Below are 14,197 nucleotides of genomic sequence, written 5' to 3'. Positions count from 1 at the left end.
GTCCCTTAACGTGGTCTATTCTTCATGTTTGCCAAATAACATAAAAATTGCTCCAGTAGTTCTTAAGAATCTTAAGATAATAAGCAATTTCATATAATTTCCCCCGTTTTTTCCACATTTTCCTCTATTTCTTCGCTTTTGTTAGTCGTAGAATAATAAAATATAGCCTATGGCCTTTCTCAATAAATAGGCTATCTAACACTGAAAGAATTTTTCAAATCAGACCTGTAGTTACTGAGATTAGCGCGTTCAAATAAGCCCTTTCAAATAATTTCCCCCCGTTTTTTCCACACTTCCCTCTATTTCTTCGCTTTTATTAGTTTTAGCGTGATAAAATATAGCCTATAACCTTTCTCAACAAATGGGCTATCTAAAACTGAAAGATTTTTTAAAATAGGACCAGTAGTTCTTGAGATTAGCGCGTTCAAATAATTTTTTTCATATAATTTCCCCCGTTTTTTTTCACATTTTCCACCATTTCTTCGCTCTTATCGGTTTTAGCGTAATCAAATATAGCTTGTAGCTTTTCTTAATCAATGGGCTATCTAACATTGAAAAAATTTTTCAAATCGGACCAGTAGTTCTTGAGATTAGCGCTTTCAAATAATTTCCCCCCGTTTTTTCCACATTTTCCTCTATTTCTTCGTGTTTATTAGTTTTAGCGTGATAAAATATAGCCTATAGCCTTTCTCGATAAATGGGCTATCTAACACTGAAAGAATTTTTCAAATCGGACCAGTAGTTCCTGAGATTAGCGCGTTCAAACAAACAAACTAACAAACTCTGCAAAATTATAATATTAAGTATAGATAGAAACTTTCATCCCCTATTTTAACCCCTTGGAGGTGGAATTGATCAAAATCCTTTCTTAGCGAATGCCTGCGTCATAATAGTATCTACCTGCATGCCAAATTTCAGCCCGATCGGTCAAGAGGTTTTGGCTGTGCGTTGGTAGATCACCATGTCAGTCAGTCACCATTGAGTTTTATATATATTTTATTTTTATTTATTTATTTAACTCAGGCATCTTGGCCCATATTATAAATACCTTATAGACTAACATACATACAATTATACTAAAAACTAACACTAACACTAAAACACTAAACACGTATTGTCTGCGACGTGGGGCGCGACGTGTTCGGAAGTCGTCCTCCTCCTTGTTATACACGTTATCAACATAGATATCAGAAACAACAGCATACCAATAATAAATAATAAATACTAAATAGTTTATGGCTAAGTTGTGTAAAGCTTAATAAAAAAATAATATTATGTGCACACTACACGGCTGTTTTGGGTATTTTGATTTAAGGGGTACCAGGGTTTTAAAAAGCTTTTGACACCAATTTTGTTGACACCGCGCGCTATAAACTGAAGTCCACGCGGACGAAGTCGCGGGCAACAGCTAGTTATATATATACAAGAATTGCTCGTTTAAAGATATAAGATATACATAACATATTTGAAAAGCAGCACTCAATACCTGTAATTGATAAAACGAAAGGCGCCATTTTTTTTTCCTTGCCTTTCTTCAATTTTCCATATTAAATCAATAATTGTCAAACGATATCGAATTACTTTGTTGTGTAAAATAAAGAAGATCTTTAATTTCACAACGAAAAGCGTTGCAAGTCAAAGAGGTTAGGAACGTGGAAAGTAGAATTTCTAATAAAGGTGCGACGCGCCGCGACGTCTCCGGCCAATAGAGGTTCCTGTTGAATCTTAAAAGACTTCCTTTTTGTTACAAACTTGAAAGAGAACGGCCTGTCACAGGCGTACATTAAGGTTTTCAATAGCTAAAGTAAATGCAAAGAAAGAAATAATAAGATCTGAAGCGGTTGTAATTCTTCTCACTGAGTAGGTAATAAAATAAAAAGTGTCGCTATTATAATGTTATATTTCACAAATATTGTACAATACATATTTAATATTAACAGAACTTGCTGTTGTTAACTTTCGTTAAATTAGTTACTTTAAGATGCAATTGAGAATCATAAACTTGGAACGATAACAGTATTTCTTAAAGTTATCGCTTTATTACCTCCTGAGATTCGTGGCGGTTGTTTCTTTTACTTTTAAATCTAACAAATTTAGTTATATCTGCGCTCCTCAGGCGGGTTATCGTACGATTGTTGTTAACTATTATGACGGGGTCCACAATTTTGGAGTCTAGCACGTCACTAGGACTTTTCTTCACGAAATAAACTTCAGGTATATGAAATTCTTCTGTGTCCTCGTCTGAGAAAAGAATGTATATGATTGCTTGTTCGGAATCACGTTTACCGATTCTGAAACCTTTTGGCGCCTTCACCACGATTATTTTGTAAGTCTCGTTGAGCTCTTTTAAAATAGGGATGGTTAGCATGTCCATTTTTCTGTCTTCACTCGTGTTATATAAATTAGATTCAATAGCGAAATGTCTCGCGATATGATTCGTACATCCCAGTCCCTGCGTTAAAATCGTCTGCGAGAGTTTTTGAGCTTGAGGGGTCAATCCTTGCGAAGTTTTGGCGAAAAGCGACCCAAATGTCTTCGGCTTAATATCCTCTTTCGGTGCGCCGGGACTAAATTTCACAGTGAATCCATTATGGATGGGCACGGCTGGTATTTTTATTACTTGAAATAGTAGAATACTAATTACGATCTAGAATAAAAGAGAATGGAGTTTGATTATGTATGTAATAGATAAGTAACAATAATAGTACACTGTACTGATTTTGCTATTTCACATAACATAAATCCACTTTCGTTCTTTGTTCGAATCAGTCCGTTTTCTATCAAAAGCAAAACAATATCATATAGGTACGAAAACGTTATTGTAATATTTTATACGTAACCGATTTTTTTTTTTATATCTTTATTAAATTAAAGGGCTTAAGTAACCGATTTGTTTAACAGACACCATTTTGTTGTTTGGCAATAATTCATAGGAAACAGACTATATCGAACAAGGAACGAAGAATTACATCTACGGTCTATTATTAAAATAGAATCGGTGCCCAGAGATTGTGAATTAACAGCAAAACTTACTCCGTCGTTGCGAACTTTGGGAGACATGATGCGAGAAAAGTCCGAAATGCACTGAATTCGATGCTCAGTTTGTTTAGTCAGTTTTCGAACTGCAAACTACAGTTGAGGATGTTTAATTGTTTCACAAAGAAAGTATCACTACGGATTCCGGTGTCAATTTGTAACAAACTCACTTACTAGGAACAATTTAATTACAGTTACAAGAATACTACAGCGTAAGGGAACGTGCAGAAACTAGAGGTACAAGTTCGGATTGTAGACGCTAGTAGGCTTTTTCTTTAAATAATAAAAAGTTTCAAATTTCCTACACCACTTCGCAGCACCAGCTTTACGCACCTACTATAGGGATGACGACAAGGTCAAAGATTGGCTGATTTCTTAAATAAAATAAAGACATACTTAGCGATAAAAGTAGTAAAAAAGTAAAAGTACTTCCAAAATTTCAGATTCATAACTTATGTATTTTTTTTTTGTTATGAGCCTTAAAAGTTGGATAGTCAAGTCGATTTTTTTAATAAAATGCCTTAATTTTTGTATACCATTCGATAACTTATGCAATTTATTAAAAAAAAACTTATGAAACCACTTCTATAAACGCAATATTTAACATAGCTATCTAACAAACTACCTAAGCGTGACGTCACAGTTAGGTAACATTTTGTATGGATATCTTGGAGAATTTTTAAGCTATCAAAGTCATTTTTTCACCGATATCCCTATTTTTGAATGGTCCTTCACTTACCAACAAGAAAAAAAAATTCGTCATGCCTATTCTAATTTCTAATATAATTATTAATGAGTAATGACATATCATAGTTACAATAACCAAATTGGGCAATAACTCTTGATTGTATTCAGACTTCAGACTATCCGTCAGATATTTGCATTTAATGTTACGGATAACGGATATCGCACCATCATGGATCATTCAATTTCCAATGATTGATTGGTCATGCCTTCTGTTGAAACAATGGCCCAAATCCCGGACGCCTTTTGTTGCTTAATATAGTTGGGACAAAAATGGTGTGTGATACACGTTTTTTAATACGTTCATTGTTATGGATAAAAATAGCCAGATGATGCCCGTTTTGTTACGCCGATTTTTTAAATAGGAATAGACAGTGTTCACTTCTCTAAATAGTATAAAACAAAGTCGTTTTCCGCTGCCTGTATGTATGTGTGTATGTATGCTTAGATCTTTAAAACTACTCAACGGATTTTGATGCGGTTTTTTTTAATAGATTGAGTGTTTCAAGAGGAAGGTTTATATGTATAACATATGCATAATATGGTAGAGAAACACTGATAATTTTAGAGGTTTCTAATGTTATGTCGTAAATAAATTCATTTTTTTGCGTTTATATTGCAAACGCTGGCTAAACCCTACGAGATAGATCAAAATAATGTACTACAGTATTGTACACCTTAATAAGGTAAACAAAAAAGTCCGCGATGGTATATGTCTATTTCTTAGGGATAACTCACAATAGCCATTTTTGTTCTTTACTTTTTACGAAAAATAATGGCTTATTTACGAAGCGATTTTAACAAATTACAACATTAACCCTTATCCAAATAAACATGTTTGGAAGCTAAGACATTAAATGTAGATTATAATTGTCTTTTACACTATACAATTTCGATCAATACTTTAGAAGTTTTCAAACGTATAAACTTACGCGGAATCAAAAAATATGTCGCGCGGCGGCGGCCGAGGGACATAGCGGTTACGGCGGAACCGGCCGGGGGCTCTCATATGCTTCGGGCTTATGTTACTGTAGTAGATAGTGTATTTCGTCATTGTGTGGTTGTGCAGACGGTAACGCAGAGGAGCAACCACAGCGCTTTCTTTCAGATATTCATTGTTTCTGGTTCTTTGGTTTCTGAATTGTCGATAAAAATATATTTGACTTGGTTAGAAAAACGGACTTTTGTTTTTGCTTTGCGATTGGGTTATTTGTTGCTTTGTGGGTATTACTATACGATCATGTCTGGAAGACGTCGTCGTTCGAACATAGGTCGTAGTACAGTGAATGCCAAAAGATCACGTTCAGCAAGAGATGAAGAATCGTCAACGGAGCGTGAGACTCGCCTCAGCCAGAATAGTGATAGAAATCGGATACAGAGAGAAAGAGAATCGTCTGTAGAGCGTGAGGCTCGCCTCAGTCGGAAAAATGATAGAATTCGGATACAGAGAGAAAGAGAATCGTCTGTAGAGCATGAGGCTCGCCTCAGTCGGAAAAATGATAGAATTCGGATACAGAGAGAAAGAGAATCGTCTGTAGAGCGTGAGACTCGCCTCAGCCAGAATAGTGATAGAAATCGAATACAGAGAGAAAGAGAATCGTCTGTAGAGCGTGAGGCTCACCTCAGCCAGAATAGTGATAGAAATCGAATACAGAGAGAAAGAGAATCATCTGTAGAGCGTGAGGCTCGCCTCAGCCAGGATAGGGATAGGCATCGAATACAGAGAGCAAGAAAATCATCCGCACAGACACATAGCAACACCGAACAAAACGAACAACCAAACAGCCCCGAGAGAGTAACTAATTCATGGGTAAATAAAGAAAATTCTGCCATTTTATGCGAAACTTTTATCGTTTACGCAGCACAATAGGAAAAATCACCCGATTTTGAAACATTCTTCATTGGTGCTCCGCTTCTATTGGTCTTAGCGTGATAATATATTATAGGCTACATCCTACTAATATTATAAAGGCGAAAGTTTGTTTGGATGTATGGATGTGTGGATGTATGGATGTTTGTTACTCTTTCACGCAAAAACAACTGAACGGATTTTAATGAAACTTTACAATAATATAGCTTATACATCAGAATAACACATAGGCTACAATTTTAACCGACTTTCAAAATGGGGGAGGTGTTATGTTCGTTTTCTTATATTCAACGATTACTCCGCCGTATGTTACCCGATTTTTATATTCACAAAAGTGGTGATCTGATGAAGGATCCATAAGTAATCGAGGGAACTCCTCAAAACTTATAGGGAAACGTGTGGTGACTTCGGTTTCGTGAGAAGTATTCTAAGCATATGCTACCAACAAGTAAGATTTTGCACCGAGATATACCTGGTATACCGTGGTTCGGAAGGTGCTGAGAGAACTCCTGATTCTTTATAGATACAAGTTTGGGAGTTTCGGCGTTGTTTTAAGAACAGGAACCATATGCTACTATGCAAATTACATTCATCATCATCATCATCACTACCATATTATACCATTTCATAGTCTTTTAGATCGAGACTCGAGTTTGTCAAGCGATAATTAAAAAAAATCTTTATTTTATTTCTAAAAATGGTTTGACGACCTCTGTGGCTCAGTGGTGAGCGCGTTGGTAGCTCAAGCCGGAGGTTGCGGGTTCAAATCCCGCCGACGGAACAAAAAGTTTTCAAAGTTCCTGGGTCATGGATGTGTATTAAATATGTGTATCATATAATAAAAATCTTAAATATATGTATAGTATAAAAGTATTAAATATAAATATATTTAATACTTTTATACTATACATATATTTAAGATACCTGTAACACAAGTCCATCAGGTACTTACCACGGGGCCAGACTGACGTGGTGTGAAGCGTCCATAGATAAAAAAAATCTATACCTACCTAATATAATAACATTGAAGAGTATGTTTGCTTGAACGCATCAATCTCAGGAACTACAGGTCCGATTTAAAAACTTATCTCAGTGTTAGATTGATCATTTATCGAGTAATATTATATAATATATTATCACGCTAAGACTAATACGACCGAAGAAACTCAGGAAAATGCGGGAAAAACGGGGAAAATATTTTTTATGGGAAAATGTACGGTTTCTGTAAAATTCCTAATTTACGCGGGCGAAGCCGCGCGGGACATCTAGTTTAATTATAATTGTATCTCAAAACTCAAGACTCAAAGTCAAAAGAGACTAATTAGTATCATCTTTTAATAATGCTTTTAGTCTTTTTGTTTCTACTCTTTTAATTTTTTTTTATGTAATGTGATATACCTGACCCCAATATAATTAAAGTCATAGACATGTGCATTCAGTAGATATGCCACGGTGGTAAAGTATTCTGATTAGGCTTATTGCTGGTGCGAAGTGGATCTTCGTAATGCATTATAATATTGTATATATAATAAATGTAATGAAATAAATAAGATATCTTTCAAATTGTCTTTCAAATCTTGCAGATTAACCCCTTATTTGACTCCTAAACTTAGACAACCTTAGGATATTATAATATTATGTGGAAAGAGGGAAAAAAACACTTACTCTCTCATTCTTATGACATTAAGGGCCTTCACTTCCTGATAAGTGCCGGATAGGCTATTCACTACTTAACTTGACAGATAGAGTATGGAGAATCTGTCAAAAAAGTTGCGGATAGCCTATCCGTCACATTATCAGGAAGTGGTGAAACAGGCGGCACTATAAGCCTTTGATGTTTTATGAAACAAACAACCGCCTATAGTTTAACTTCCCATATTATTTCCTTTTTTTAACCCTTTTTCCATGGAAACGGCCTTGCCATATCCCGGGTTTTGGAATCGCTTAACCCACAAAATAATTTGCATCCCAAAAACGCAATTAGACCGTAACCCGTAGGCCGTAACCCGCGTGAAGCCTTGTTAATTTCAAAATATAATTGGAAGGATATATTTTCTGCGGACGTTGTTAAGTATGTTGAAATTGTAACAGTTAGTGTTTATTTAATAATATTGTATATTTTACTAATGAGAAAGTAATTATAGTAATATAGTTTAGGGTTTAGCTTAATTAACCCTCAAATTTTATAGTAGAATAGAATATAATGTTGTTCAAAGTAAAACGCCCAATTATTGGCATTTCAAGATTGCTTACTATAGCAAATTTGATAACAATTATTCGCATTGTAATAATATTTTCAAACATTTAATGAGCTATTAATTATAGGATGACTTTCATTATTTTTGCACCAAGTCTCTCGTTTTTAAGGTACGGTATCCAAAGGGTAAAAACGGACCCTATTACTAAGACTTCGATGTCTGTCTGTCTGTCTTTCTATCTGTCAGTTTGTCTGTCTCCAGGCTGTAACTCAAGAACCGCTTTAGCTAGACTTCTAAAATGTTCACAGATTGTGTATATCTGTCGCCGCTATAACAACAAATAATAAAAATAAAATAAATTCCATATTTAAAGGGGGCTCTCATACAACAATCTTGATTTTTTGCTATTTTTTTTCTCAATATCAATAACGGCAATACCTAGGCACTTGAAATTTTCAAAGCGGCCGAAGCCGCGTGGTTGGTTCTGCTGGTAGAGTAGATGCCGCTGTCTGGGCTGCTGCAGTTATCGCCTCAGGCGGGTCCAGCGGCTCAGCGACACGCGGAGAGGAGGCACCGTTGGGTTTTAGTGGGTAGCCAAGGGTGCTCCTCCTTACCGCAGCACCCGAGGAGTCCCACATATCCAGGCGGCCCCCCCGGGCTGTGGGAAATGTATGAAGCCCAAATGTTTTTTCCCAACAGCAAAAAAAAAGGGCACTTAAAATTTTCAAGAAATACTCAATTTTATTTTTACTTTAATAATTTATAATAAAATTTAAATACTTAAATGAAATAAATAAGGGGGGCTCCCATACAAAAAACACAATTTTTAGCCTATTTTTGCTCTACTTTAGTACGGAACCCTTCATGCGCGAGTCCAACTCGCACTTGGCCGATTTTTTATTAAAAGAAACAGCTAAATTTAACTCATGAGGCTTTGCTGTGAAACCAGTCTCCAATTCTCTTTGATTCATTACAGTTCGGAATTGCTTTGAACTTATTAACTTTTTAGTATATTATATTGAATGACATATTTTGATTTCCTCCTGAGTCCTGCGTGATCGTGAATAATAAGAAGAATCAGAACATTTATATTTTTTATTTATTTATTTAAGGTCGCTTTAACATCAGGTTCATTAGCGACCACAACATTTATATTTTGTCACCAAACAACACATGTAAAACAAAACAATAATACAGAATACATTAACTTTAAATACAATATACTTATTGTATAAGTTAATGTATTCATACAGACAATACATTTTCTGTATGTATATCCGAGATAAACTCAGAAAGTACTGAATGGATTTATTTCAAATTTTGCAGGAATATTACTTACAGAAGATGTGTTTAGCTTATTTCAAAGCGTTCATATTAACGTGATGTATTTTTGACGTGGGAGAGCCATGCTTCGGCAAGAATGGGCAGGGTCGACCGGAGAAATACCACGGGCTCCGAAAACCGGCGTGAAACAGCGCAAGCACTGTGTTTCGCCGAGTGAGTGAGTTTACCGAAGACCCAATCCCCTACCCTTTTCCCTTCCCTACCCTCCCATATTTCCTTCCCTACCCTCCCCTATTCCCTTCCCTACCCTCCCCTATTCCCTTCCCTACCCTCCCCTATTACCCTATCCCATCTTAAAAGGCCGGCAATGCACCTGAAGCTCTTCTGATGCTGCGAGTGTCCATGGGCGACGGAAGTTGCTTTCCATCAGGTGACCCGTTTGCTCGTTTGCCCCCTTATTTCATTAAAAAAATATTCAGCAATCATTAAAATATGTCTTGTGTGGCAGTGTACTGAATAACATTTATACTGTGAATGGAAGCTTCACCTGATTTACTCCAATTTTGGGTTCGAACTCGAATTTCGACAGTAAATAATATGACGATGATTTATTTTTGTTATGATCCCTTCCCGTTGACACGTAAATAAGGTGACAAGACGAATTTGGATCTTGGTCCTCGGCAGAATCTTGAGTTTCCTAGACTTAATTAACAAGGTCTTGCTGTGGGTTAACCGTGCCCGGAACTTTGCATATGCGGGAAGTGGAGCACCATGGGGTTTTAGTAGGATCTTCGGAATCCGCCGAATGTGTCCCCAATCCCCAAAGTGCGAGTTGGACTCGCCCATGGAGGGTTCCGCTGCAGCAATAAGGTTTATTTCTATAAAATTAAAAAATGTTTTGAATGATTTAATGAACTTAAATTAAGGTTTACCATTTATACGTATAAAGAAACTACTTGCTGCTTGCTTTACCAACCTGGTAGTAAAATATATTTATATTTCAATAACAATAACTGCGAGTTTTGTACGGAACTCGTAAGCGATCAGACGCGCACTTGACCGCTTTTATTTAATTACAATTTATTTACTTTTGCGCACATTTTCATCATCCATATTCAATGCACAGATTGTACAGAGTAATAATTAATTATTTTTAATATCTTTGCAACTGACTGCAAAACTTTTTTTGCAATGTAAATATAAAATAAATTACCTTTTTAGCGTTGTTAATGAACTTAAAGAGAGTACTTTTAATAGTGCTTAGAATTTTTTTACTATAATCTTATATCTTTAAACGAGCAATTCTTGTATATATATAATTGGAATCTCGGAATAGGCTCCAACGATTTTCATGAAATTTAGTATATATGGGGATTTGGGGGCGATAAATCGATCTAGCTAGGTATCATTTTTAGAAAATGTCATTTTATTCGTGTTTTATTGAATACCGAGCAAAGCCAAATAATTAGATAATACATTTTATAGACGTATCCATATTAATAATATTATGAATGCGAAAATGTCTGTATGTTACCTCTTCCTAACCCGCTGAACCGATTTGACTTTTGGTATGGAGATTTTGGGTCCCGGGAAAGGACATATTTTGATACTTTTTGTCGCGGAAAAATGTACGGTTCCCGCGCGATGAGCGAATTTGGTGCACAGTTTAATCTAGATTCTAGACTAACGCAGGTGGACCTAGAAATCCTAGAATAACACCTAATAAGCAGGTTTAATAATTCTAAATGACAAGACCATGAACACGTCTTATCAGTATAATGAATAATTATTATATGCATTAAAGGCCCGTTTTACCACTTCCTCATAAGTGCCGGATAGGCTATCCACCACCTAACTTGACAGATAGAGTATGAAGAATCTGTCAAATAAGTTGTGGATATCCTATCAGGCACTTTATCAGGAAGTGGTGAAACAGGCCCTAAGTCCTGGATCCTACTGCTACTACTTACCTGTAAAATAAAAAATAAATAAAAATTGTTTTATTTCTGAATAAATTTGAATCAAATATTTTCAGAATGTTGAACTACATGTTGCCTGCATGTAAAATAAATGAGATCATAAATTACTAAAATAATTTGGACTGGAGATACTTTAAGTCCCGGGAAAGGACGTAGGATACTTTTTTTCGGGAGAAATGTAAGGTACCCGCACGATATACGAATTATATTGCTTGTTGCGGGCTTCATCTAGTATTAGTATATAGAAATAACTAATAAGTTAAACTTAACTAAACTTTAATATAACTTAAGGGTGGGTTGCAACAGAGGTGTGGTTATAGTTACAGTTATGGTCAAAGTTATGGTTATAGTTAAGGCTCACTTAACTTTAACCTTAACTTTGACCACAGAATTTGACAGATGTCTGATGCTGGTCCGAGAAGGCTTTAAATAAACGTGGGTACCTGCTTGTAAAGGTGAACTGTCAAAAATGGCGTTTTTTGCATTGACTTCCATTATACAAGTACGCTGGACTGATGATACCCTTTGAAATGATAGCTATTTTTTGTGCCTATTTGAAGCGGAATCAGCTCCCCCATTATTAGGGCTAGGAACTAAATTTGACGTAAAAATGACGTTTGAAAGTCGCCATCATGTCGCCATATTGGCGCTGATAGCAGTAGTGGGAGTATTTGGAACTAATACTAGTGATGTACAACTGTCTTTTCTATTATCGATGAAATGTTTCCAGATTCAGATAATGTCGACCATTAAGACAATAATATTAAATTGAATAATACAAACGCTACATATTTGTATTTAAGATTACAGACTTCCTCTCCGTTATTTAGATAGGCGTAATAAATTAACAACGATTTCATACGTAGATAACGTGAAGTAGCAGTACCTATCTATAATTCATTTATTTTTACCAGTTAGCACTACGAAAAATTGAAAACAAAACTGAAGATAAGCTTCTAACGAAAACATTGTTGTATTGTATTTTCTAATTTCATTTCTAAATTCTAATATTATCAAAGTAGTGCTACAGTGTATCGTATTAAAGCTGAACAAAGCTGAATGAGTGTTCTGTGTGATTAGACCCTAACTAATCTCATCATATAATATTATAAAGCGGAAGAGTGTGTTTGTTTAAACGCTCTTATCTCAAGAACTGCTGGTCCAATTTGAACAATTATTTCAGTGTTAGACAGCCCATTTTATATATTTTATCACGCTGAGACTAATAGGAGCTAAGAAATAGAGGAAAATGTGGAAAAAGCGGGGGAATGTATAACGTGAAGGATTATATAGGCTATTTTTTGTGGACCAATTTGTCTGTGTAATTAGATATTTACGTGGGAGAAGCCGCGCGGAAAGTCTAGTAATAATATAAAAGTTCCCTATTTATTTATGGATCTAGCAAGCCAATTTTTATCGATTTACTTTATCTCATTTGATTTTCGCCATTTTGGCGCTGATTGGAGAAGTGCGAGGGAAATTAACTAAATGGATAATGCGATCCATAAATAAATATGGAGCGTTTGAATATATTTTTTTATTGTGGTGGAGTAGGTAAGGTATTTATAAATTATAAAAATATATGTGCGATACTTTAACATTATATTTTATTAGTTACCGTTACACAGTTACAGTCTGTCAAGAAAGAGTAGACGCTGAAATAAATTTTTCAAACACAATCACGATCAAATGGTAGTTTTGCGCCTTGTATTTTTACAGAGAACGTTTGTACACTTCAAATATTAACGGCAAGCGGTAGTAGCAATTTTCGGACGCCAACCAGGCTTTTCAATTTTTTTCAACCATAATTCCAGTTTTCCTTCCGCCTTCGTCAGACGGAAACCTGTCAATTATTTTAAGAGCATAATATGTATTTGATAATAAAAATCGGTTATTGGAGATTTCAAAACAATTATTATAGATATCGATAAGTTTTATCGACAGAAAACTCCAACACTATTGAATTTTATTGTTTATCAAAAATCGGTAAAACAAAGTTAAATATGTGGTCAATACGGTATAATAAGATTAGTGCCACATTTTTAAGTGCCTATAATAACAATAAAAGTTTAATATCGTAGAAATGAGCTGTTAAAATCACTTACTTGTGAAATGTAACCCCACATACCTTTTTGTACCGTGTTTTACATAACATAGACCCTTTCATAGTTTAACTATGAACTACCACCACTTATTTATGTATTACTTAATCGCGTAAAATCTTTTAAAACACTTTAAAAACACGAATACAATTCGAACGATTAAGCCATAGAGAATTAAAATACATACATGGTTACCAATGGTTACGTCAAATTTAGTTCTCGGTCCTAATAATGGGGGCGCTGATTCCGTTTCAAATGGCACAAAGAAAAAGTGGGTATCATAGATCCAGCGTACTTGTATAATGGAGATCAGTGCGTTTTTGTATGATGACAGCGTTAGTTCCTTTTTTCGCCAAGTTCATTTAAAGCCTTGTCGAGCATGGTTATCGTTAAATATGGCGTCCATTATTGACTTTAACAAAAGATTTGACATTTTGCATTTTAGTTATAGTTAAATTTATAGTTAAAGTTAAGTATAGTAAAAGTTATAGTAAGTTGGTGCAACCCACTCTTATAGTACTAAAGAATACAAATAAAGAAGAACCACTGAAGCCACTGAAAGATACTGAAAGTCGAAAGATTTACTTCGAAGCGTGAATGCAATTCGAAAATGTGCAAATAGTGCAAAAAGGACGACGGAATTCGAAGTTTAAAATAGCAGTTCATTCCTTATTTATGTCCATTCGGCGCTGATTCCAAACATAAATTTCTGTGCATTTTAAATAAAATTAATTGAATTAAAATAACTTTTGCAAAATACTCGGATTTATTGCAGTGGAATACACAATGATTTCAGCTAACGTTATTTTAATTTTGGCAAATTAAAAAATATTCTGTTATATATGGCTGCTGTTAAGCATTGGTGTTTCATCCCACATAAAATCGGGTTTTGAGTTAATAATGCAGTTTTGTTCTTTATAATATAAAGTTTACGACAGTAGTAATAAAAAGGACCCTATGTCCTTTCCCGGGACTCAAAGTATC

General features: G+C 35.1%; 2 protein-coding genes across 4 annotated transcripts in view; one reads left to right on the top strand and one right to left on the bottom strand.

Annotated features, from left to right (window-relative positions):
* The window catches only part of LOC121738710 (frequenin-1), a 229,957-nt gene that overhangs the window by 199,967 nt on the left and 15,793 nt on the right, over nucleotides 1–14,197 (top strand). The gene's annotated exons all lie outside the window — the stretch shown is intronic.
* LOC121738709 lies at nucleotides 1,968–3,145 on the bottom strand. The gene is made up of 2 exons (XM_042130933.1): nucleotides 3,034–3,145; nucleotides 1,968–2,647 (listed from the first exon to the last, which is right to left on the bottom strand). Exons 1-2 carry the CDS (start codon nucleotides 3,058–3,060, stop codon nucleotides 2,030–2,032), a joined length of 645 nt encoding a protein of 214 aa, XP_041986867.1. The 5' UTR covers nucleotides 3,061–3,145; the 3' UTR covers nucleotides 1,968–2,029.

This window comes from Aricia agestis, chromosome Z, assembly GCF_905147365.1.
Source record: "Aricia agestis chromosome Z, ilAriAges1.1, whole genome shotgun sequence".
Taxonomy (NCBI): domain Eukaryota; kingdom Metazoa; phylum Arthropoda; class Insecta; order Lepidoptera; family Lycaenidae; genus Aricia; species Aricia agestis.
The sequence above is the reverse complement of the archived record's forward strand: the minus strand, read 5'-3'. Positions and strand labels throughout refer to the sequence as shown.